This window comes from Odontomachus brunneus, unplaced genomic scaffold (assembly GCF_010583005.1).
Source record: "Odontomachus brunneus isolate Ranch 3 - 2012 unplaced genomic scaffold, Obru_v1 Obru_scaffold_103, whole genome shotgun sequence".
Lineage (NCBI taxonomy): Eukaryota > Metazoa > Arthropoda > Insecta > Hymenoptera > Formicidae > Odontomachus > Odontomachus brunneus.
Genome location: NW_022639553.1, coordinates 382827 through 409240, shown reverse-complemented (window position 1 = coordinate 409240; position 26414 = coordinate 382827). Strand labels below are relative to the sequence as shown.

Below are 26414 nucleotides of genomic sequence, written 5' to 3'. Positions count from 1 at the left end.
TCTCTCTCTCTCTCTCTCTCTCTCTCTCTCTCTCTCTCTCTTTTGCTCTCTCTCTTCTCCCCTCTCTCTTTCACTCTCTTTCTCCCGCTTCCTCTATATATGTATTTCACGCGATCATTTTTGCCGGTTGCAAAATAACGCGCGTGTGTTTTCATTTCTCGTCGTTGACGTCGCCTCGCTAGCTCGCCATACCGTCGTTTACAGCGGCTATTTATTCGGGCAGCAACGCGTTCGGCGCATTATACGCGTCATTTATTTTCGCGGAACGACCGCGCTTCTGTCGCGCATCCATTCGTAATCCCCGCGGAACGGGAGAGTCGGCCGCGCAATTAGAGGGGAAGTAATATTTCGCGCGATCAGGGATGCTCCAAGCGACGACGACGGTTCTCTCCCGGTTTGCCCCGGCTTCCCGTCGACGGCTTAAGGACGCCACTTCTGGCCTTTGACTTTGCTTCGATCCTCTCTTTCACTCTCTCTCTCTCTCTCTCTCTCTCTCTCTCTCTCTCTCTCTCTCTCTATCTATCTATCTATCTATCTATCTATCTATCTATCTCTCTCAGCGAATCGAATCTAGTCGTAATTGCCTTTCTACGCAAGGTTTAAACAGCCTTGTGGCTCGTGGATTTAACATCGCGCAGTTTGCCCGCACCGGAAACTCGTCTTCAGTGTTACCCTCCCTCCGTTGGTTAACTCTTTCAAAGGGTCGGTTTTAAACCGCATTCGTTTCATTTATTATAAAACGTATATAAGTTACAAAGCGCGAGCACACACGCGCGTCTGTTTGCTGTATGCAAAATGTTTAAAAAGGTTAATCCGCTTCTCAAAGGGTCAAGAGCGACCAACCGGAAAAGGAATATTTACGTAATGTGTAATATGAGTGCCCTATAATGCCTTTCCTTTTCGCCGGCGAACATGATGTCGTATATGCGGAAAATGCTCGCGTACCTCTCAAGACTGTTAGCCGTTATAAATTCTTTTGCGCTACTTTTTCTCTCATATTCCTTTTTTCTTACAAGTAACGGCGGCTTCGCGACGCAAAAAAAATTGCCGCGCTCTCTCCTCGGCTTTGCAAAGCGATTCGAGATGACACGCATTTCGCAGGGAATCATAAACTCTCACGAAGGGAATTTTGTCGCGTTGAAAACGCGGATATCGTAAGAAACTAATAAAAGATACTTTCAATAATAGGTACCTCGCACACGGTGAGAATTTTGTAGTAAAAATTACTATATAATTTTGTAACTGTAGAGTAGATATTTTGTAGTGATTGGCTCCTTTCACTTCACATATATGCTATTTGTATTTTAGAATTTAATGTGTGCTATTAAAATATTTGCTGCACTGGGAGAAAAAATATCTAACAAATAAAAAATATTTTTTAGGTAGATACTAATAACATATTTATGTGAATATTTAAATTTACAACGTGAAATTTATATATAATATGTACATTTTATGTTAAAAGTAATATCTACGAAATAAATATGTATTCAATGAGTATTAATAACGTATCTACTCTTATGCTAATATATATAAAATATCTTTTAAATAAGAAAATATACATTTTTTTAAGTTTTTCATGCAGTATTTATTCTATTTAAATAAAAGTCTTTGGATTTAAATAAATCTATTATTGGTATCTAACGAATAAATATTTTTGAATTTTTAGATATTTTTCATTATTTATTTCCAGCGAAATTTTTGCTGTTTCCAGCGAAATTTGTTGTGTTCTTTAGTAAAATAATTCTTCCTGACAGTCTATTACTGCACTACTAAGTTTGCACAGCAAAACTAAAAAAAAACATACGAACAAAAATTATTATTCGTGTTTTTATCATGTAGGATTCATTTTATCTCATAATTATTATATTTGTAATATTTCCAAGTATATCAACATGACTGTTGGATGAAAAAAAATACTTTTGATAAAAGAATTAGTTATTTAAGAGTTATTTAAGAGTTAAAGTTATAAAAAAAGTTACTTTCTAGGAGTTTTTTAAGTCGTTGAATTTGAATCGTCATTTCGAATTTCGCAATTTTGACCTCAGATTTGAATTCAGCGACCTAAAAGATAAACAAATATAGCATCTCTCTTAATTTCTTTTTTTTTAATATGCTTATATTTTCGTCATGAGCTCTTTGGCTAGTTTTAATTTTGCGAATATTTCCGCCCTCAAAGAGTTAATGTCGATGCTCTCCCCTCTTTCTCTCTCTTCCTTATTTTATCATTTTGTAATTTTTGCACGACGTTGTTCACACGGCATCGCTGTGGCTGCCGATCGATGTCCCGCAGACTCGACAAATGTTCGCGATCCGCACGGCGCCGTAAGTCCGATTCGCGCGAAAGTATTCTCTCCTCTCCCCCTGCCCTCGCACCTCTCCCCGTCGACTCGGCTCCGTTATTTTATCCAGCCGCGCGCGGTGACTTACGGTCGATCTCCGCTCGAGCCGCGTGGTCAGCAACCTACATTTCAAGCAGTTTCCCCATAGGTATTTTAGATATTATCCACGAATTGTTGCAAACTGGCACGTGAACTATCACGCGAGCTCTCGCAAGCTCGCATCCCCCTTCCACCACGCCGATACACCTTCCCTTGCAGCTGCAGCGCCGCCAACCCTCCTGCCCCTTTTCGCCGCTGACCTCGGCCTGAACTTCGAACAGATTACGCGTTCTTATTTTACCCCGGGCAACCCTGAATTTCATGCACGTGACGAGCGATCGTTCGTCATATTCCCCGTTCACGTGCATAGTCCGCGTGCCTATATTCCGCGGCGCCTTTCGTACGTCGCATCAATCGAACTGCATTTTGGCGCAAAACGTCACTTACCCTTGAATCCCGTGACGGTGCGAAAGTACGACCTTCGGGGCGGCCCGTAGTGTGGCTTTATATTTGCGTGTCCTGTTGTGTCTAAAAATACGGCGCAATGGTGTGCACGAAGTGCTGCTAAAGCGACCTTCTTTGAACGTGCGAATTTTCTCTGCTTGCAGGACGACACCCGCATAATGAAAGTCGGCGACAAGAAGCGTTGGATACACGATCCGAACAGTGAGTAAAACATTTACGCGTTCAAACAACATTTTGTATTTGCGTCGAAATCAGTTCGCGTAGAAACTTTCGTGTTCAAATTTTAACGTAGCCCCCTGTATTAATTTAACATATTGTCGTTGCATTATCTTGACTGTTCCTCGTTGAATTTTTATTCATATATTTCTTGGTATTAAGATAACGCAACAGTGTCACATTTTTGCGTCAATTTTTGACGTATTATTTGTCATTTGTTTACATATTTGCCTTGTCTTGTTAAATTAACACAAAAATTGAGGTGGATAAATTGAGACGTGCGAAATATATTGAATTTAACACACAATCTTTTGTGTAAAGATATCTTTGATCCGATATTATGTATTTATACTTGAAAAGATACACTTTGCACGGAGAGAAGAAATCCCAAAAATCTCACAAAAAATCTCGATTACAAAATCAGTTTTTAACCGGTAACTGGCTAGTAGTTTCCTGGCTGGTTTCCAAACAGCTACTGTCTAATAAATCCAAATAAAAACTGGCCAGTTTCTGATTAGTAACCAGTTTTTTTCCGGGACTGTTCCTTCTCGAAATTATTGTTGTTTTCGGCACCAACTATATCTTCTCGTTGTTCTAACAAAAAGGTAGCAGCAATATACATCTAAAAGTCATTATTCACATTGTCATCAATGCAGCCAATGTGCAGATCAATGCTGCAATCAATTGCAACAAGTAATACTTACTACAAAAAAGGTTCTCCTGATTATCATTATTTTAATGAATGTAATTCTATATACAGTGATAAATACACTTTTCTGCTCAGTGTGACAATATATGGAATTTTTTTTTGTTTATTTAAAAAGCGACTCTTTGAGAAATGAACAATGCACATCTCTGTGAGAACCATTTTTGAGGGTATAATTTTATCGACAGAATTCAATGACGAATAAAGATTTGACGAAATTCCACTCTTTTACGAGTGCATTCGATTGCGACGCGTGAAAAAAGTTGTTAAGCGCGAAATCCAATCGGGCCTTATTTTTGCACGCGCTCCAATCGCGCGTGCGTAACAGGCGGCACATTTCACACGAGATGTCCATCGCAACGCGCAATTTCACACGGGTAATTGACACTGTCGTTCGCCGGACGAATTGCGTTATGACGCATCAAATGAATTTCACGGACGGCGTGTATTCCCCGGGGGGATCCCTTCTCCGCGGCCGCGCGCGGTGTCATCGCTCGCCTTCGAATGCCTTGCGATTTTTCACCTCCGCGGTGATGCACGTTCGCGAACTTTTCGCGCCGGGAGGATCGTAAAGCCGGATATACGTACGACCGGCGTGAATTCGAATGGAATCTCTCCCGCCCTTCGGCTGGTTCGCTCCGGCGAAATGTGATATTTATCACGAGCGTTGCCGCTAAATTCTCCAGAAAATTCCAAATATTATATACTTGGCGATGCGCGCCCCTAGAATATCGTGGAAATCTGAAGTAAAAGCCGGCACGATAGACGGTTGCGAAAATGACGCGAACATTCTCGAGTATCGTGCGGCGGGCGATGCGTCTGTGCAAATATTATTCTTTTTCCTTATAAATATCGCGTGGAATCGTTGGAACTTTTTTGGAGGGCCGACTATCTCGCTTATGAATATATCACGTCGGTTCCAGCGCTATCGAACTGTACTGATCCGCGGACGGACGAAACAGTTGGAAAAAGCGATGGAAATTACTCGGAGTAGAAAATTCGTTTTTGGCCAGTAACTAGCTGGAAAATCTGGCTATTGGATAGTTTCTCTCTCTAGCTAGTATTTACTAACCTCCCAGTTTGCTGCTCAGTAAAATTGATCATAGTTCCTGAACCAACTGCTAAGCATCGTTCTATCTAATCTAAGTATTATTCTATCTTTATCGCTCATCACATGTCGAAGAAAGATAGAATAATGCTTTCAGCACGAAAGCGTGCAAGACAAACTTGGTCTTAGTAATCAATTCTTTTTTTAATTCTTTCGAGTAAGTTTTCATTGGTTCGATTCTATATTGTAAAATACAATATTATATTCCATAGGCAATATGAAAGTAACATGAAATTCGTTCTAGAAGATAGAGTTTTTTCACGTTGAAAGACTCATTTATTATAGAGATAGTCGCAGCTTTATCTTTAATTGCTGTTCTTTCTTGGCAAGAAACATTGGCCAGTATTTTCCAAGTTTTTACTAGACAGACATTGACCAACATCTGCTTGCTACTTTTTATTGACCAGTCTCTGGCCAGTAACTGGCCAAGAAACACTGGCTGGTATTTTCCTGGTCAGTTTCCACTGTCTGATAAATTCTAGCCCGTAAAAACCGACCAGATTCTGGCTAGTGACCAATTGTTCCCGGGAAGTTTTCTACTCGGGTACCACGAAAATTATGATTTCAGTCGCAGTCGTTCGCTCGATTGTTCGCATTATATCGCTTCACAGAGGATGAAATAGGTTTGTGAAATAAAATACAAATTTCCAAAATATGTGTGCAAGAGAAGAATTCGCGAAGAAATGTTCGGAGCGAAACAATCTCGAAGCCGAGACCGGTCGATCTGCACGTTACATCATCACGCGAAAATACATTTCCGCGCGCTCGCGGCGACATCGCGAATTCGCGCGGGAGTTGTAATAATTTCTATGTGGATATTATAAAATCTATCGGTGGCCAAACGAAAGGGGGTTTTCAACGGGCGAATATAACGTCGGTCGTAAAAAAGGCTCGTATTTGCATGCTGCCTTTTTAAGCGTTTCCGATTTGAATTGCGCCATCGTTTAAAATACAGCTGGATATGCCGTCGCGTCGAAGATTCCGCGCGTAAAAAGCGCTTGTGCGCTACGCCGTTAGCGAGACGGATTTATTGCTGTAAAATGTAATCCTCTTGTAAGCAGATATAGCGTGCACACCGAGGAAAGTAGAAGATAAATTCATAGAGAATAGACGCACAGTTGGATGCATTTATCCTATTTTTCTCTTTCTTTCTCTCTCTCTCTCTCTCTCTCTCTCTTTTCCTTTTGCCGCGACGTTACTTTTGTCGTTCTTCTTGTTCGTTCTTTTTCAAGACTCCCTTTTGAAATTGGCTTTGACGCATCGCGTCGCTCGGACGCGCACAATTCCCTTTAATTCATAAACGCGATTCTTTTTAATTCACTTGCACCGCCGTGGTATCGCGCGGCTGTGCGTGTCTGTTTGTACGTTTAACTCAAATTGCGTGAAACAATGAACGCGACACGCTTGCAGAAAGGCTGGCGAGCTGATTGCGCCAGCCTTCTTTAGCGTTTTAAAATCGGCCCAACTCGCCTAAATGTCACGCATTATGCACTCTCATTAATATGCGCATAATTATAATCGATCGCGCATTATGCCATACATCGACAATGTATAAATTGCGTGCAACGTGACGCGAAAGTTTATTGATACGATCGTCAATGCTTGCTATAATTAAGTGAATAATTCCATTGGCCATAATTAATAACGAGTGAGTGCTATGTGAACGCTCACGAAATATGGATAAGTGTGTCTCTCTCGGTCGTTAAAATTCAACATTAAAAGCGCGCGCATTTAGTCGTGCTCTGTGAACTCCACCAGTTCTCAAGTCGAGGCCGTTATTATTGAGAGGATCGGTCACTGACATATTTTTACAACAAACAGCTACCAACTTAATTCGCGCCTAATTTCCAGCTAGCTAATTTCCGTCCACCTTTTGCCTGAGTGTTTCCCGTGCAATTTTTACTTGAAAAGTAACGCAATTTCGCTTGCACTTACACGCACGTTTTAGTATTAAAGGGGCTGCTAAGTTTGTCGCGTGAGGAAGGCGAGAAAGCTCTTCTCTAGCAGAAAGTGTAAACGCGAACCTCGCAATGCAGTTGCGAGAGAGAGAGTGTGTGTGTGAGAGAAAGAGAGAAAGAGAGAGGAGAGAAAGCCTACGTTCGTCGTCAACACTTTAGAAGCAAGTCTACCACTTTAGGAATTTTTAATGAGAACGTTAGCGAGGAACGTTTACTAAGTGAAAATTTCTAGCGTTACAGTTCAGCCATGCGACGACGGAAACGCAATGTTAAATGTCGACGGGGATACGTGTCCATTTTTCTGATCGATTTTTATCTGGTCTACGCCAGCACGCGCTGTCGTGTTACACTAAATTCTTAAGCGGGCTCATGCCACCGAAGGTCGCAGTAACGACGATAGGTTCCATTTCCCGCCTCTCAGCGCGAAATAGTTTAAGGGCCGATGGAAGCTGAACGATGGAAACGGTGAGATGAGTCGAGTCACGTATTTAATACCCCTTCCCACAGCAGAATCTCCACCTATTCCGTGCGCTCGATTTTGCGATGTTATCCGTGCTGATCATTGCCTTCTACCTTCCTCCCACTCCCTTTCTTCGCGACGAAGGTAAGGTAGTACACGATGCATCTTTAATTCGTGCACTCAGTTCCTCGGAAGTTTTACCATTCATTAGATCGATAGTCGTTGAAAGAAAAGTAAGCAATCGACAAGAGACGAGTAAGGATGTTAGGTAGGATAAGTGAGAGCCGTTAATATGTGAAATTAATATAAGTAATTAATGATGAACTATCTGCCGATTGCGTGTTACATGTAAGATAAAAGTATCGATTCCCGGATACGTATAACGAGAGGAAGGAAATATCTAAGAAATAAAACATGTTTATTCGGTGTGAGTACTATAATAACGTATTCATTTATACTAATATAAAATTTTTCGGACAAAAATTTCTTAATTTCGATAGATATAGCTGGTGATTTTCACTTGAAAGTTCTCTTAAGGTTGAAAAAGAATCTCTCATGGTCAATTATAGATCACCATCTTATTTACTGATCGAAACGAAGAGTTTTGTCCGAAACATCTTTTTCTAAAATGTGTTATTTATTAAAAAAAAAATAACAGTGTTTATTAAAATGAGACACTTCATATAAGAGTTGAAATTGATTCCGAGTTAATTTTTTCTCGCATAAATAATCATCTTGATTGAGATACTGTACTAAACTGCAAAATATAAACAAAGTTGGCGTGTATCACTTGGTGAAGGTTACTTATGAATGCACGAAGTCGACGATATGATTATCCCTTTTCTTTTCCTTTCTTCTGTTCTCTCCTCATTCTACTCTCTCAATCTCTCTCCCTCTTCCTCCTTGCCGTCTCTTCGTTTATCCGCGAAAGAAAGTCCTCAACTCTAATCGCTTTCGTAACTTGCGCTTTAATTAAGGGAGAGAAGTTTGATTTCGACAATCTGTTATTAAAATCAAGATCGGCGAGCGCGGGTTATCGGGACCGAGAACGAGGAATATTTCGAGTATTCCATAAATTCTCTCACGCCTGGGCTCATAAATACGTTACGCCGGGCCGCTACATTTTTCATCGATGCAAATGCAGCCGCGAAACCGGAAATAGCGGCAGTAGTATTTCACAATAAGGGAACAACCGTAGAGATTATTCGCGACTAGAGGCGTAAGGAAAAAAAAGGAGCGGCGTCTCGGCCACGCCCTGCGGCCGGCAAATTGCGATAAATTACGCCGAGCGATACGCACGATTACGCGTTATTTATACGTCTTAATTTATGCGCTATTTCACAGCGTCCCGAGCGGAACAGTCGTTCGCGACGCAGCGGAACGGCACGCCGATCGACAGCGCGCGCGGCCGCAAATTGATGCTCCAGCGTGCAGGTATAATTGGGCACGGCCGTAATAATAACGCGATCTTACACGATAATACGTACGTCGCGGACACCTAATTATTATATCTGATAATATGTATCAGGGGGGAGGGTACACTCATTACACATACGCCGGGTAATACGTGCATCGCGATGCTGTATTCTCGTCGCGCGGTTCACGCGCGTCCGCATTAGGATACGCGTGTGTTTATCATTATGTAGATTTTTATCGGCCATATCGAGCAATTTTGTTACAATGTCGGCGCAAAAAAATACGGCGCAAATAACCGTTCTCATTACGCGAGGCGAGGCGCCTGCATCGCAGTTTCTCCGGTGAATTGCGATTGTCTGACCGTTCGATTCCTCAAAATTCTATCGCAAACTTTTCAAACATCCATTTGGCCAGATGCTTAACACAGGATTTTTACTACACAAGCTTCTCGTAAACTTTCACGACTCATGATGCGAGGAGATGCGACGATTTTGTATCTTCGCGATAAATTGACGATAAAAATATGAGACTCCTTCCGTTGTTCGATTAACTGATAATTAATTAACAGTTCAATTCCAACATAATTTCCTTATTCAGTCGCCGAGTGGGGTTACCGCTCAGTGAAGCTTAAAGTCATAAGAACAGACCACTTTCTGACACGTGAGCAGTCAGTTCCTCCGGAAGTGTTTCTACTCGGGCAAAAGAAGAGTATCTCGTGCAAACGTCGGGTAGCCTGATTAAAACAAGATAATCGCGATCAATTTCCCGTAGCGGCGCCGAGTAAGACTTAACGAAATGACGAGGGGGGGAGTTGAAGAGAGAAAGAGAGGCCGGGGAGAAAGACACACCGCGTGTGTGTCCCTTAAATTTCCGACATCCCCTCGGGCCGCCGTAAGATTTACGAGGCGCGCTTATTACGAAATTCCGAGCGGAGTTCTTCCGCGCGCGGCAAATCAATTTCTGTCGGCGCACACGCGCCACTTAATCGTCAGCGCGAGAGAGCATGTATCATCGTGGGCATAGTCATCGGGCTGCATGCAAATATGCGTTCGCACATGGTGTGGTCTCAGGACACGGCGCGCGATTGCATCCGCCGCGTCTGCATCCGCATCGAGCGCGAGGCCGCGTTATCGTCGTCGTCCGCGTTATCTATCGGGTGTCCCGTTGTCCTCCACGCCACCGGCGTCCAGCGCTATTAGCGTCGTCGATCATTCCATCTCCGAATACGAGAGCGCGATCGATCGATGTGCACGCGCCCGTCCCATTCCATCCCGCGTCTCGTCCCGTCCCATCCCATCGCCGTTCCGAGACGCCTAATTCGCAGCGCGAGCCGCCGGTTCCGTGCGCATTGTGTCGCGTAATCGCCGGTATTGTAATATACGCTGTAATCCATATTGTAATATCGTCGAGTCGGCCGCGCGCCCTCGACGCTACGATAGCCGTGCGATTTATGGTATCCGCGGATCCCTCGTGGCGACGTAGGTAATGGATAGAGAGGATCAGCCGTCTCCCGCGACTATCGGCCGCTCCCGTAAATCGTGCTCCAAGCACACGGAAAGAACTCCCGCGGCGGTGCCAGGTAATTTAGGTGACTCCGCTCCGAGGACTGCTCGCGGAAGGAAGGAAGCGAGGCAGGTAAGCAAACAAGCGAGCAGGCAGGCAAGCAGGCAGGCAGGCTTGCGAACGGAGAACAAGCAGACGCAATCTTCTCCGTTCCGCGGTCAAAAACTGTTAACTGTATCAGCGATTACAATACGGTAATAGCGAAAGTTAGTCGTGTTAATGCGGCGACGTTAGCGGTCAGGGCAGCCGAGTGGATCTCGAGCTTTTATGAAGTTGCGGGGTAAAAATGGACCACCTAGCGCGACCGCCGGGGAACACTTCCGAGTAAATTAGCACGACCGTCGAGCGAGAGCCAGCCAAGAAAGAGAGAGAAAGAGAGAGAGAGAGTCTCGAGGATCCGGTCTTTTCTGCAATTATAATATATCCCGACGTCACGCGCGCCACCTGACGTTCGTCATACTTCGCTGGGTCGCTGCGGAGGTCTCGTCCTTTCTTTGCCGCCCCCAGCCGCCACTTCCTCTCGGTCTTTCTCGCTTTACTGTATAATCAGCGTCGCGGTCGAGAATAAGGAGCATCATCCCCTTGTTCTTCGCGGCGAGTTTGGCGTTATAATGCCGGTAACCTGTCCGTTACTCACCGGGGAACGATTCCCGGTTATGTTTCGTTTCTTTCAGCCATGCCGAGAACTTCACCACTTTGTCGAGCATAATAGACAGACCGACTGAACGACTGGCGACTGGCGGGGAATCGCGTTACTTCTTAATGCCACCGTCGCCGTCGCCGTCGCCGCCGCACGTGCAATTTCAGTATTTCATTTCATTGTGAGACGCCAACTTTTTTACGCCCTGTGATCTTTGTGGTTTCCAGCGCGTGAGCGCGCCCCCGTTTGTCTCGCGTTTCGCGGTCTCGCTGCATCTCACGTGTCGTTTAATCTTTTAAGGTAAAAGTACCAATGCCTGGACGTTAGTAATGCCGGTACTTAACTCTGGACATCCTAATTGCTTTGGTCTTTAAATAAAAAGGTTTCGAATCTCAATATGGAATATATGTATACAGAAAAAAATTAGTATCCATTTAAAAACAATATATTGAAATTAATAATCGTTGTTTCATGAGTAAGCAACGATACATGATTTTGTTAGAAGAACTGTAAAGTCTTGAATTTCAATAGTATCAGCTAGTTTTTGGCCGGTACTCTTCAATTTTTTATTAGACAGAAACTGCTCGACATTTATTTACCATTTTCTATTGCCTACACAGAAATAGTAATTGATGTTTAATATTAATGTACTCAAATTGACAATCATTGTTTTATATATAAACAACGATATATAATTTTGTTAAAAAAATGTTTAAATCTTGAATTATAAAATGTATTGATGGAAATAATTTATTTAACTCTATGTAATTTATATAATTTTAATTCTAGGATTTTAAACTTTACTCGGACCAACTTTTCAAACCATTCTTAAAAACATGTGTTTTATTTTTCCACAATAACTTTTTCCAACTTCACTAAATTGCAACAATATTAATTCGTATACCCCGATATTTTCTACATCGATTAAAAAAAGGGAATTGAATTTCAATCTTTTTTTTCAGGAATTATAAGCAAATAAAAATGCGTTGGGTAAAATTTACCCATGTTTAGAGTTTATGTAACGTTTTGATATTTATAATTCTAAAGTTAAGAGATTAACATGTTAGAAATAAAGATATCTGCAAAACGAAGAATGTCCTTTCTTTCTTTGTACGTGCATATTAAACATATATTCTACGTTTAAATATCCATATTTTTAAAGATCATAAAAACCACTAAAACCATAAAAATGTCCAGAGTTAAGTACGAGTGTTATCAGCGTGTCGTTAGGCATGATGCTTTTACGTTAATGCCGCGCGCGAGATCTCGCAGTCGACGCCGGGAAATGTATTTCCGATTGTTCGAGCTCTTTTCAATGAAAATCCTGGAGCCATTTTCCGCGACATATATTTCGCGAATGACGGCGGAAGGATTAATTGCAATAGACGTTGACGCGGACATTTTACGTGCTACAGTTTCCCGTGTAATGACTCTCTCGTAATACTGTGTGAATTGTTTTCTATCATGAATGCGTAACGGCGCAATATGTCCGACCGTGCTCGGCAACAACGCGGAAGTGTGCCTGCAGAGGATCTCATAATGTAACGATAAATCGTTAAACATGCGCGTGCAACCTTTGCATTGCAGCTTCCTTCCCCGCGGGATGCGCGCAATTATATTTAATAAAGAATCCCGCGCGTCTCTTTCTCTTTCTCTCTGCCGAGCGCAGTTGCAACGCTCATGTTCGCGCAAATACTCGCACGAAGACGGAAGGCCGGATCTTGCGAGACGAGTATTTTTCTCTCCTCGAGGGAGCAACTGTCGGATTCTATTTATTCCCTAATTTCCTTACGTAACGCAAAAGTTGCCTCACGCGCTTAAAGGTTAACGTCAAAATCCACACTCGCTCGTAAGTTTGCGGCGGCTTTCGCGGTCTCTTAGCGGAAGCACGACCTTCTCTCAGCCGCCTCCTCAGCCGGGAATACCTCAAATATTTTTCCCAGCCGGCTGGGGAAAGCCGCTCGCTACGAAACTCCCGACTTTACTGCCGCGAAATCCGGAGTTACGCTCGGCGGATTGCTTCGATCCGCCGAAGAACCGCTCAAATATGGCCGGCGAATGCTTACATCCCGGAGATATACCTTCTCCTCTGTCTGCTCCTATTGTCGCGGATCCGACGTCTCCTGCGCGCGACGACGTGCATCGACAACGTCCCCCGTCGCGACTTCCAGCCCCCGACAAGGGGTGGTGAGTCTCTTTCACGCACGGAGAAAAAGTGCCGACGCGCGCGACACCCTCGTCCATCCGGAGAGACGACGGCGACAGCAAGCGTCGACGATATCGCTCGCGAGATCTCGCGGATCTCTCGTGGCTTCGGGGGATGCGTGTTTTCACCGCCGTCGTCGTTGTCCACGAGCTAACGCGAGTAAAAGTTTCGCAGGTATCACGGCGATAGCATGAACGTGACAGGGCTTAACTATATAGCCACCACCTCCCCTCTCTCGTCTAATCCCGCGAAATTAAGCCGTCAGGAAAGTCTTGGGGCCGAGTCTTTCTTAATTCATGTACGGTCGACTCTAATTCCGCGCCCGGATGTCCTGCGCGCCCTCGCGCGCGATATTCTTCCATCGTAGAGTAGAGAGAGCAAGAGAAAGGGGGCGAAAAGAGAAGGGGGAGAGGGAGAAAAGGAAAGAGAGAGAGACAAGCTCGGCGCGTCATAGGAGAAACTTTTAATTGGATATTTTGAAATCTTTAACGTCCGGGGTTCAGGCGACTGCGAGGGCGGGTGTCGCCCCTTTATCGACTGTCAGGGTCGGCCGTCTTCTTCCTCTTCTTCTTCTTCTTCTTTTTCCTTGGCCTTCTGCTCCGTCTTCCGCTCAGTCTGCCGCGAATATTACACGGCGAGCGGAAACATCGCGCGATTTCACGCGACACGCGCCAGGGAAGGCTTCCTGTGCGGCTATACTTACGACTGTATACAGAAAAAAATTAATGTATACACTTAAAGTTAATACAGTTAAATTAGCAATATCATTGTTTCATATATAAGCAACAATATGTCATTTTGTTAACAGAATTTTTACATCTTAAATTTCAACAGTATTACGTGATTTTATTTGAATATCATAATAGTCTCGTACAATATTGTTATTATTATTTTGATATCTTTTTCTGACATTTATAAAAACATATTTTCAATCCAATATTTTGTACTTTACATTCACGAATATTATTTTTGAATAATAAGAACAGATTCTTTTTTAAGATAAACCGAAATCTTACTGTTAGATTCTTCTTCGTTGAATCATATAAGATATATTTTTGCAGGAAACTTATCTTCTCGTTTGACACTATATAATTTCATTTGGAGATTAACGTATCAAAAATAAGGATATTCTTCAAACATAAATGTTCTCTCTTTTTTTATACAAATATTTAAATAGTTTTTTAGTAACATTCGTAATGCAACTTATTACACACTTATATGAGCAATAATGAATCTTTCAATAAACTCGGAAGTATCCAGAAATTTTTACAAATGCTTTCGTTGCAACTGTCACACGAGAAAGAACATCAAGAAAGAAACAAACATTTATGAGTTTAAAACACTTTTCGCTAGTTTATTCATAGTAACGCGAATGATAAAAGTATAAGCTCTTCAACAAGCAGTTAATCGCGTAAAAGCGAAGTAAAAAGCCGCTTGTGTTTAATTATACTTTGTTTGATTACCGTAGCGATTAATTTATAATAGATCGTGTGCACGGTTGCTTCGGCGTTAATAACGATAAGATAACTATTGCATATATGCTGTAATTACAGCTTTTGTAACAAAATTCTCTCTCTCTCTCTCTCTCTCTCTCTCTCTCTCTCTCTCATATACGGTTTAATATACATTATTTAATTAATTAATTTTCGCGCTCAGTACATCGATATATTGTAAATAAATTCAATTAATCGATGTAACAAATGTGCATTAAAAATATACGCTTCGAAAATTATGAATTTTGTTATCGTTGATTGTTTTTAAGCGTATGTTAATAGTATATAGTATGTTAATAATCTCACGCACGTATATTTTATAAAAGCGGATGTTTCTTTTTGCAACAGATTGGAAATGGATCATATTTCTTTAGATTATATTCTTTACAGAGCGATTAATCCAATATGTTAACACTGCAATATGGGCGCGACTGAATTTCGACGCGAGTTATCACTACAAAATTCTATAAGTTCTTACTATATTGCCACTCGAAAAGCTTGGCAACTCCGGCTGGATATTAGCCAGTTTTATGTTTGACGCAAAAACTCTCCTACTCTCTCTCTCTCTCTCTTCCTCTTGTCGTCAGATGCTCATTTATTTCTTGTCTCCAGCGTTGCACATTTTCCAAATTACAAAACGCAAGACTTTCTTGCACGCTCACGAATCGAGACAAGTGGAATGCACATGGAAATGTTATCTAATTGAGAAATAATTACGTAATTGCGCGCCACTGCGATCCCTTATTTTTATTAAAGACGAGTTTCATCCGGGATATTCTCTTACTGAAATGAAAAATCACCGAATTAAAAAACGATTCCGAGATTTCGTCTTCTCAACAAAAAGAAGATTTTACCCTCATATTTTTAAACTCATCACGAAGCAGAAATTCAATAAATAGCTTTCTAAGATACTCGAGATGCATACATTGATGTTAAAAGCACGACAGTTTTCAATATCACGATCACGGATCGTCACCGATCTAACAAGGAACACTAGGCGATAAAAAAATTCAAAAAATTTTTAAACTTTGTGTACGAGTAGTTCATCCGTAACACAAAACTATTTTTTGTTCGTGCAGAAATACAATTTTAGGGGGTGAAACACTCTTTTGAAAAAAATAGTTTTTTTTTCTCTTGAAGCGAATATCGTCGAAACTATAAGAGAGAAAAAATTTTCCAAAGTAAAAATTGAATGATTTCAAGAATACTTTAGAACTATAATAAAAAAAAGTTTTTTAATTGTGTATTTATTGTATACTCCCAACTCCATCCCTATTTAAAAAAAATTTTTTATTATAGTTCTAAAGTATTTTTGAAATCATTTAATTTTTACTTTGAAAAATGTTTTCTCTTTTATAACAATTAGAAGTATCCTAATATTCCTATGTATCGTACAAAAATGCGTAATACAATATGTTGAAAAACATATTTTCTCTTTAGTATTGCATTTTTACAATTTGTTTACTTTATTCCTGACTTTTAAATTTTTATCTCTGTATTACAATAAAACTGTGCGCACATTATTTTGAATGTTTAAAGTGTACGTATATAAAAAATTAGGTTTTTGTCGCTACTTTTTAATTATCTTTTTCTTTACTAAAGATAGAACAATATAATGTATTTCCATAACAGCACGGTTTAAAATATTCCCAAGATGACGTTAAATGACGTATTATCCTCTGCAATGATTTAAAATATAATAACTGCGCGATTCGGATCTAGATCGGGACTTTTTTTAAATAAGTATATCTAAATTTTTTTTCTTTTTTTGCTACTTTTTTTAAATTTAGGAAAACAGAATACAAAATATACCCACTTTGTATTTGCTATGCTAAAAAAATACACAATAATTTAAGTAAATAAAAAGGGATTGAATATTTTCATCATAGAACTTTTGCAGGCATGTACCACTTAAGGGCTTCATGACGTTGGAGACTTCTTTGATGCGTCATTAAAACATCATTTCACGTTTATTTCACCTTCTCTCAGCTTATACCTAAAAGTGGAATAACTTTTGATTCAGCTTTCTGAAGCCTGACCTGCAATGCGCTTCCTTTCTTTATCTCTTTTTAACTTAAACTTCAAACCTTAAGCTTGATCTACAATGTGTTATTTGCTTCTTGTTTTTTTTTTTTTCTTTATCTCTTTCTGACTCACACCTCAACTCTTAAACTAAAAAAAAGACAGAGAACAAGAAACAGAAAGCAAAGAGCACCTTGTAGATTAGGCTTTAGGCCAGAAGAAAATAGAGAGCAAGAGACAAGAAGCAAAGGGCACATTGTAGATCAAGCTTTAATCAATATCAAATTGTTTGTGATCACTTGTAGATGCAACACGCTTAGATTAATCTCCAATTTTCTCATTACTCCTGAGGCAATGCAGCCTTAATGATGAATAACCCAACGCGGGTGCGCACACACCTGTCTCCGTCGCATATCCGCGCGTGTCGCGACCGGTAGTTCGAGAATGATTCGCGAATGAAACGGACCGAGATATGTGAGGGGAAACGCGGAAGCACGAGCGAGGATCTCCGCGTGGGTGAAGAATAATGCATCATACCGAAAAAATACACACATTCGCGCAGCCGCCAGCTGCGGCCGCGCGTTGGCATATGCGTTTTTATTCGGCGGTCGCGCGCGCTGAAGGCTTGACTGAAGAGAGCGGGGTCCCATTTTATTGATTGCGAGGACAGGCGAGGAGAAGACATCGGCCGGGGGTGGCGGTGCCGCTGGCGTCGGTGGCGGCGGCGGCGGCGATGGTGGTGGTGGTCGGTCCCGGGGTTAATGGAGAAGAGAGATTCGGTCGGACGCGGGGGTGGCTGGCTGCGCTCTCGCGTACGACCAATATCGCTTGTCGGCGATTTCCAGGCGAATGGAAATGCTCAGCAACGGATGCCCCGCCGTGCACGGCGGATCATACACGCTCGGCGGCGGATAGTTTCGCTTCGCGGACAGAAAATCCGGGATTGACGGACGCGCGCGTCCACGCGATACCGATATCGGCTCTCTCCCCCTCTCTCTCTCCCTCTTTCACTCTCTTTCCCGCAATCATCGAGGCTCTCGTTATTGCTACGAACGATTGTCGTTCGCTTGGCGCGGGGGAGAATTATGAGACGCGGCGATTAACCTTCCCTCGCGTCGCGTGCTCTATTTATGGCGAAATGCTCGACGAGCAGCGGCAGGAAATGTGTCTTCGTTCTGTGAGCGCGGCAGAGAACTGTCTAATTAAATCTACGCATAGCTGTGATTTTATATAAACGTAACGCGCACGAATATAATGTAATACAGGCGTGTACAGGTTGCTCGTGTACAATTAGTTTCGCCACGTGGCGAATAATGTTCAGCTCGTCTGCTAATAACGACGACGAGGACGAATAAAAAGATAAGCGGGCGAATATAAGAGCGAGGTTCTACTCCCCAAGATAGAATTATCCGAGGAGATTAAGCAATATCTGAGCTGGCTCTATCGCAGAGCCGTTTCCGACTTGATTTTCAAGCGGGCTTCGCTTCTTAATAACCAGCCAGAGCTTTTTATCAATCCTGCAGCTTGCCGAAGCTCACCGTTGCATCTTGGCAACGGTAGATAAAATGGAGAATAGCGAAGACGGGATTCTTTTCTAGGCAATGTGTATCTTTATTGCTGGAATCTTGAAGATAAAGGGCGCGAAACATTGGAATCTGTTTGCTTTAAGCCACAGAATATGTAGATCTCATCCTGCGCGCGATATCTCTGTAGCGCACACTATGAAAGATAAAGTAGGCTTTAGTCTGTCCACACGACGCGCAGGGATAGCGCAAAATCGATTTCTGTTTGTTTCCCCAGGCGAGCTTTGTCGTCCACTCAACTGCAAGAAGAAGGAACTCTGCCTCCTGGAGGACACGTTCACGGCCGTCTGCGTCTCGAAAAAAGAGCTTCACAAATCAGGGTGAGTGTCGAGTCTTTCGTTTGTTTCTACTCTCTGAAATACAGGAGAGCACTTCAATACGTCCGTTATATACGTGTGACAGCAAACATTTTTTTTCTATGTCCGCGTTATCAAACTCTCTGCGTCTGTTTATGACCGATTTCAAAAAGAAAGGAGGCTATCAATTTGTATTGTATTGTATTTATATTTATTTGTATATCTCTCATATAACTCGAGAACCGTTAAAGATGAAATTTTTCGTAACATGTTTAGTATGTTATCAGCATGGTTTTTAGATTGTCCAAATTTGTCCAAATGATCTGGAAATTAGGTAATTTTATTGCTTTCCTGAAAATACGAGAACATAGAGATACAAGATAAAACTTTTATTTTTAGTCGACGTAAAGATAAAACTTTTCTTAAACGACGTAGAAAACAAATTCTTAGCAAATGATTATAAAGTAAAAAACTTGAGAAAAAATAGAGTACATTGAGAGCAAAAATATTTGAGAAATAAATATTGTAAGTCAGTCACAATAATTAGTTGAATGAAAAGTTGTAACTTCGAAATATATTTTAAAATATGGGATATCTAGCCCCAGCCTTCCCTAAAGGGTCTGTCTTTGCGTGTACACATATGTCAAACGTTCGACCAATTAGCAAGCTGGTCACTAGCTCTTTATCGTGAATACTTAAATGTAATAACCTTCCTTTACTACGTAGCCCACTCGCAACACATAGAGCATAAGCCACAATATTGCTGGGCGTAGCTTACGTTAAGCGCATCATTGGTCGAGACATTTATGCGCCGTGCTTACGTCTTTATCTAAATCCCCCGGCCTTTATTCGGGGCCAGGAACGGCGGCGGCGGCTGCGGCGGTATAAGCTGATCTCTCGTAAGGATCCTCTCGTTGCACCGGCTCCAAATTTACTCGCCGCAAACAACGATAACGCGTAAATCCTCGACTGGCGGTGTGTACTGCTCGCTTCCGACTAGCAATTTTCCAAAGTGGCCCGGCATTATCAATCTCGTAACACGCCAATTTCTACGGCGGTACGAATAGCCGAAATTCTCAGCGCGGCGCGGCCCGTCGACGGCGCGCATTTAAGCAGCGCAATATTAATGACGATATCGCCCGCAAAACGGCATTAAACCGCGTCCGAAGCCGTCCCGGTGATCATTGATTCCCCGCGGTGCTTATTGCCAATTAACTGCAATTGGACGTTTCCACGGCGATATATGGCGCACGGCGTACACATCCCGAGCCCCGAATCTCGATCAGCGGCATTCATCTTGGAGCACCATGTACGACATTAAATGACCTTAATGCGTCATTAACGGCTGAACAGCCCGATATGGCTGAATCGATGCCGTCGGAGATTAATTCCGCCGGACGCGTTGATTATCGCCGGCGTTTCACTTTCGCGCATCGATTTCGCGTTCGATCGGCTCGCATGCCACGTGCTGGCAGACCGGGGCTGCTTTTACACACGAGCCAATTCGTCAGCACGACAGCGTACGGTTAAATAATCTCTCTCCGAATCTTCTCTCTCGATTGCCCCTCTGTTGGCGAATAGTTACATTCGAAGACGCTTTCATAGATGTATAGAACGTACATGGGAAATATACTGTAGTAAAAATTATAACAAGTGATCTTTTGCCCCCTTAAAGTGAGTCAGTGAAAATATTTCTTATTGAATCCGTAAAAGTAGTACTGCACCGATAATCAGTGAGTATATTCACTGGTCCAACTGATTTTGATCAGTGAAAGTAAGCTTCCATTGCAAAATCTGTAGTATACAGATTCGTTACACGTTGTACAAAATCCAATTATCCGCGTTCGTGATAATGGAATTAACGATTTTCTTGCAATGACACCTATCTGCGTCCGCAAACTGCATTAGTAACGGTAAGAGTCTTTATTATTATCTGATCTCTTCAGCGAGATTTTACTGATTGCAGAGCTATATTTGTAACTGAATCACCAGTGACTTCATCAGCATTTCAGTGAAGAATACACGGAATGTCTTCAGAGAATGGGTCGTACAGGATTATAATCACTGTATACTCAGGTAGAATTTTGTCGGGACATGCCCCAAGTCCGTAAAAGGCCTAGATAGACATGCTCTAAAATAGGCTTGGCATTGTTGGGCCTGGAAAGGGCGTACAAAGGCAAATTCTGAGTAGAATTTCCTTAACAGCTCTTGAATAGATACTATTGGGGATGCTCCTAACTAGGCTTACCACTGTTGCGCTTAGAAAGGACCTACAAAGATAAATTCTGAGTAGAATTTCCTAAACAAGCCCTGAATAGACATTGTTGGAATTCCTCTAACAAGGCCTACCATTGTTGTGTCTAGAAAGGGCCTACCGAAGTAAATTTTGAGTTAGATTTCCTAAATAGATCCTGAATAGGCGCTGTTGGAGATGTCCTTAACAAGTCCTGCCATCGTTAGGCCTATATATGGCCAAGCAAAAGGATTTCTAAAGGAAAATTCGTAAATAGGCATAGATGTGGATGTCCGTAGACATCAACACAACAAGACATGTACTTATATAATTCAGTCAGGGTCTTATTCAATTTTTGAAATAGTTTAAAGTCTTACAGAATTTTAGTTTACAGTCTTAGACAGTAGTAAAATTGACAATTTATTTATTTATTAATTTACTTCATAAGTTTGAAGTAAAACCAAAATACCTATGATTTTGGTTCTCAAAAATACAGTCTTCCAAATAAGGCGTGTCCACATAGGGTTCCACACAGCAAACCTTCCGCAAGATAACTTGGAAATTATATTGAAATATAACATTGAAATAATTTAGAAATATTTGTGAAACATTTTATCAAAATCTTGTTCACTAAAATACTTTAGAAATCGCTTATAATAAGCATTAATTTATATATTTATATATAAATTTAATTAATTTAATAAAATCTTATATGGTAAGGTGGATTTCTCCTTCTTTGTACTCCTTTATAATTACTCAAAGTTTTATAGTCTTTTATGACTTTATTTATTTAATAACAATTAACAATAAAAAAGTTTTATTATAAAAATTTAAAAATAATGAAATGGAAGTGTGGAATTTTGTAGATTTCACCTCATTAGCTAAGGGCTAAATTAACAATAAAAGTATGAAAAATATAATTTTTATTAAAATTATATCATTTTATTAAGTTATATTATCAAAAAATTATATTACTATGTTAATCACAACACATATGGACAAAATGTAAGACGCTTATATCGATTGAACAAGTGACGTAGTATCTAAGGCAACAGATTCATAATCCAGAGGTGCCTCAGGCAGGGTCCAGGTTCGAGTCCCACTAGTGTCAGTGAGAATTTTTAAGTGTGATGTAGTATTGGAATCAAGTAATCTAAAGTTTTCAAATAAGATCAGCAAGCGCTGTGACTTTTACGAATAGTTTCTATTAGAAAATAGTAGTACATATTTATACATAAAAGAATATTCTTTTCTATTTAGGGATGTTTAGAAAAGGCCTACATAGGCGTGCCAGAATAGGGTCTCGTCAGATTTACAAATCAGGCCCTGACTTACAAAAGCGTTACATCTCTGTACAGGGCTTATTCGGGCTTGCCTGAATGGCGCCTAGACAGAAATGGGGAAAAACTATCTAGGGCCTTTACAAGCTCTTTTTTAAATTCCTACCCGGGTATCTTTTAAAAAATATTTGCACGTTTGACTTTTCATGACAAGATTGCTCAAATAGTCAAATTTACTATTTCCATGGTAATTTATACTACAATTTCACTATTGTTTAGCCTTGCAAAAAGTAAAACTAGACGTAATTGTAACGTAATTTTCTATAGTATATTTTCTATAGACGTAATTGTAACGTAACGTAACGTAATTTTCTACTATAGTGTTTTCTCTGTGTATACCGATTTTGCCAAAGTAAACTTATCACGTGAGCGTATATATCATGTCATAAATTTGCTTTTGATCACATCCGCTTTGGAAAGCGGATACATCCCGGTCACGGGAACTTCGATTACGATGATAATCTTCCAGTTTCGTTTGCGGAGACTACACCGTCGTTTTACTCCTTTCTCGTGGTAGATCAAGGAAAATCTCGGCTCACTTGGTGCTTAATCATCTTAGCGATTTCGAAATTTGATATCGCCTGAGATAGACAGACAGAGAGAGAGAAAGAGAGAGAGGGGGGGGGGGAAGAAAAAGAGGAGCGCATATTCTCATCGCGGATCGAAATTTCTCCGACGCCAAAGGTTACCGTTGACCGTAACGTACCGAGTCATCGTGAGGGATCGCTTTTGATAACGGACTCGACACCGTTAAATATGATTACATTGCTGCGCTCGGCGCGGCCGCGAGCAAACAAAATAATAACGACGGTGAAACGAGACACCCGGCGACTTAGGATGCGCACTCTCGCGGTTAAATAGCGGGGAGTTTAGTCCGGTAACGTAGTTCGAGTAATGGTCGTTTAATTTTTGTCCCGCATAAAGCTAATTCGCGCTTCGCGCTGCAATTTCTAGGGCGTAGCGTCGGTGCCGTGGGCAGGGTTGTAGGACACGAAACTTCATAACGAGCATTAATTCATCGAATAAAGTAGGTTCTATGCAAATCGCGCGCGCGTTGAATCGCTCAAAACTTTCCACCAAGGCGCGGGACGGAGCAATTAGAATTCGAAGTTGAAACATTGAGCTCGCGCTTTATTTGCCATACAAAAAGCGTCCTGCCATTGTCCATTAATTATTGCGAAACTGTGTCGGCGTCCGGCAAGAGAAAGAAGCAAGAACAGTATTAATTATCCGCGACGTGGCTACAAGTCAGTTCTTGCGCCCGCCAGATACTCAGCGAATGCAAATATGCCGCATTTATATCCGCTACTATTGTTACATCGTCTCGAGTATATCCACTTTGGATATTGTATTAGTTTATCTTACTGTGGTGTCTATATTTCTTCTATACGAAATGTAGACTACATTTTATTAAAGTACATTTTGTAAAAATGCACTTTATATTCTTTTCCTTGCAGGAGAGGAATCATCTTTGCCAAATCAATTGAACATGTTTACTCACCCTCTTTCTTTATTCTTAAATCGCTCTGTATCAAGTTTTTGCCTACTTTTGCTCATTGCACAGAAAAAAAATATCATTTTACTTTAATAAGAATACTAATAAGAATATATCTTTCTTTGTTGAATCATATGAAACATTAATAGAAATAATTTACCTCTATTTAACGTTGCGTAATCTCATTTCAAGATTAACATGTCAAAAATAAAGATATCTTGAAAACAAGAATGCCTTTTTCTGTGTATTTACTCGAATGCAGTATGTACTTTCTCGTGCGTGTAACTTAATTCCCGCGCTTGCAGGAAACCTTTCTAGCGCATAATTAATCTATCTGTCTATAGTGTGCCGCCCGTAAATATCGTATATCGTCTCGAGCGTTGGCTTGATATACGTACTCGTGTCATATAAACAAATGACGAGCTGTTGCAAAAAAAGAAGAAGTAAAGGAAAAATAACTATCATATTGTTATCACAGAGCGTATCTTTTGCGCGTGCCTTATACGAGATTTTTCCATTACCTTTCGTTACTTGAAAATAAAGCAGCACAGTGATATTTATCGGAATAAAGGAAATGGAAATTTCTGCCGGGCAACAAGGCGTGCAGCGGGAGGAAGGTTACTCATTTAAAGCTCGTTAGCGTATTTCTTACGTTAACGTGATTTCGGTCGCGCAGTCTATTGTAAATTGCCGTGAATGTGTTTCAGGGACATAGTGATTCCGAAGTCGCGGGCGGTTCAACAGAGACGGATGAGGACTGAGACCTCGGTCGACCCCGACGACGACGACGCCTTCTTCGATTCGGAGGACGACGACGAGGATCAGGACGAGTCCAAGTGAGTGACAACTGACTCTATTATCGTTTAACACTAGAATGCCGACAATTCCCGTTGGATGTCTTAGAGAGTTATTCTAGCTCCTCGCGATTTCCACATTTTAAAACTCTCTATAATCCACATTACTTGTATTAACGATTACTTTTTAACGTGCCAAGAATACAATTTACAAAATATAAACATTTTATATATTGTGGACAAATCACAACAGTTTTCATAATTTTTCTAAACTTTTATTTACAGAAAATATTGTATTTACAGAAAATATTTTATTTACAGAAAATATTGTAAAAAGAAATATAATTTTAGCATAATTTTTACTATTTTTTTTCATTTACTTAATTTTAGAGGGCAAATAAGTAATAATTGTGGAAATTTTTTAAATTTCCTAGAAAAAATAAGAAGTGTTACAATTATTACTTACTTGCCCTCTAAAATTAAGTAATTGAAAAAAATAGTAAAAATTACGCTAAAATTATATTTCTTTTTACAATATTTTTTGTAAAGTTAAACAATGCTGAAATTGTAGTAAATTAATACAAAAATAGTAAATCTGACAAGAGAGAGAGAAGGACCTACATAAAGTAAAAAAATATTGAAGTTTAATTAGTATAATTAAAGTTAGTATAATTAAGTTGAATTAGTATAATTTTGTAAGAAGTCAAAAGTGCAGAACATTTTTAAACAAATGTGTAAGTTTCGATCACATATATAACTCTGTACGGTGCAATGTTACAAAGAAATAATAACTTGTGTACTCTCCTTGTAACATTGACGATTAAACAAAGAATCAAAAGTACTCTCTTAAGTATTCATCGCAATATCGGCGACCTCTTCTGTTATTCTTTCAGCGTATTTTTCTTCAAAAATAGTTAAAAGTCGCGAGAGATTTTTTTCCCAAACCACGAGAGACAGAAACGGCGGCCACAAGAAGACGTTAAAGGCCAGAATGACTCCATCGCGGTCGTTCTAGTGTTAATCCGTCGTGCGCGCGCACGGCGACTTACCTTAAAGTCCGATTAAAACGTTAAGTTCGCCATTAAGCGAGGCCACTTTCGTCCACTCGCGTAGAATATTCGTACTTGCGAAGTCCGCCCTGTGGAATCTCGCTCTTATGGATGATATTCCGGATTCCTCACAGTAAACGCAAGGTTATTAATATTAGCGCGAAGGAGGGGGGCAAGTGGTAAGAGTAAAACGTGATCTTTATGCGAACTGCGGTCCGTTCTCTCTTCCAGAATAGTTCTAGAAACTTCATTTGGAAAAGCCGCGCTCGCGCGCACACACATCTCTGTTTAATACGGCCCGTCTCCGTTGCCTACTTGCTCCCCTGCCCTTCCCCTCGCCTGGGTGAGGGAAGTTTCAGGAAAAATTAGTTCCGAAGATAACATTGCTTTTGCTACCGCCGGAAAATGCGCTGCCGCAAAGCTCGTGTTTACTTTTGGCGAGCCACGTCAAACGAGTATTATCAGTTGGTGCGCGAGCCGCAAAACTTTAAATGCGGCTTCCCCGTGGGGCGCGCACAACTCCTTCTTTCACGAGAGGCGGAATTGAAAATTTCATTTTGCAACGTAATCTTTTTGTCGATACGCGTGTATGTAGACGGCCGGAGAAGATTTTCTCAAGAGCGCGTAGTGTTGCCTCGTCTCGTCTCGTCTCGTCTCGTCTCGTTTCGTCTCGTCTCTTCTCGTCTCGTCTCGTCTCGCGACGGAATTGTAATACGGTTGTGCGCAAACTACGGAGCTACGGATTATCGTATCGGACAATTTTCGCTGGAAGCTCGATCTTCCATTTGGATTTGCGCGGATTTCGCGGAGGGGTCGCGAGGGAAACTGCGCGCGTAACTTCCTACACTTCGACGATCAGTCTCGCCAAGTTTCGCGAAGATGTCTGCCATGCAGCAGTCTCGATTTCGAGACGAGTTTCGAAGTCGCTCGAACGGACGAGTTAAAAACCGCGCGACGGAAGCGCGCGTTAAACTCCCCCCCCCCCCCCCC

The 26414-nt window shown here is 41.2% G+C and overlaps 1 protein-coding gene across 2 annotated transcripts in view; it reads left to right on the top strand.

The window, feature by feature from the left end:
- Positions 1–26414, top strand: part of LOC116848982 (proteoglycan Cow) — a 181398-nt gene that overhangs the window by 98777 nt on the left and 56207 nt on the right. For both annotated transcript variants that reach the window (XM_032825676.1, XM_032825677.1), the window contains exons 2-4: positions 2990–3047; positions 18435–18537; positions 24289–24417. In XM_032825676.1, the coding sequence (XP_032681567.1) occupies positions 2990–3047; positions 18435–18537; positions 24289–24417 (290 nt within the window). The remainder of the gene's footprint in view (positions 1–2989; positions 3048–18434; positions 18538–24288; positions 24418–26414) is intronic.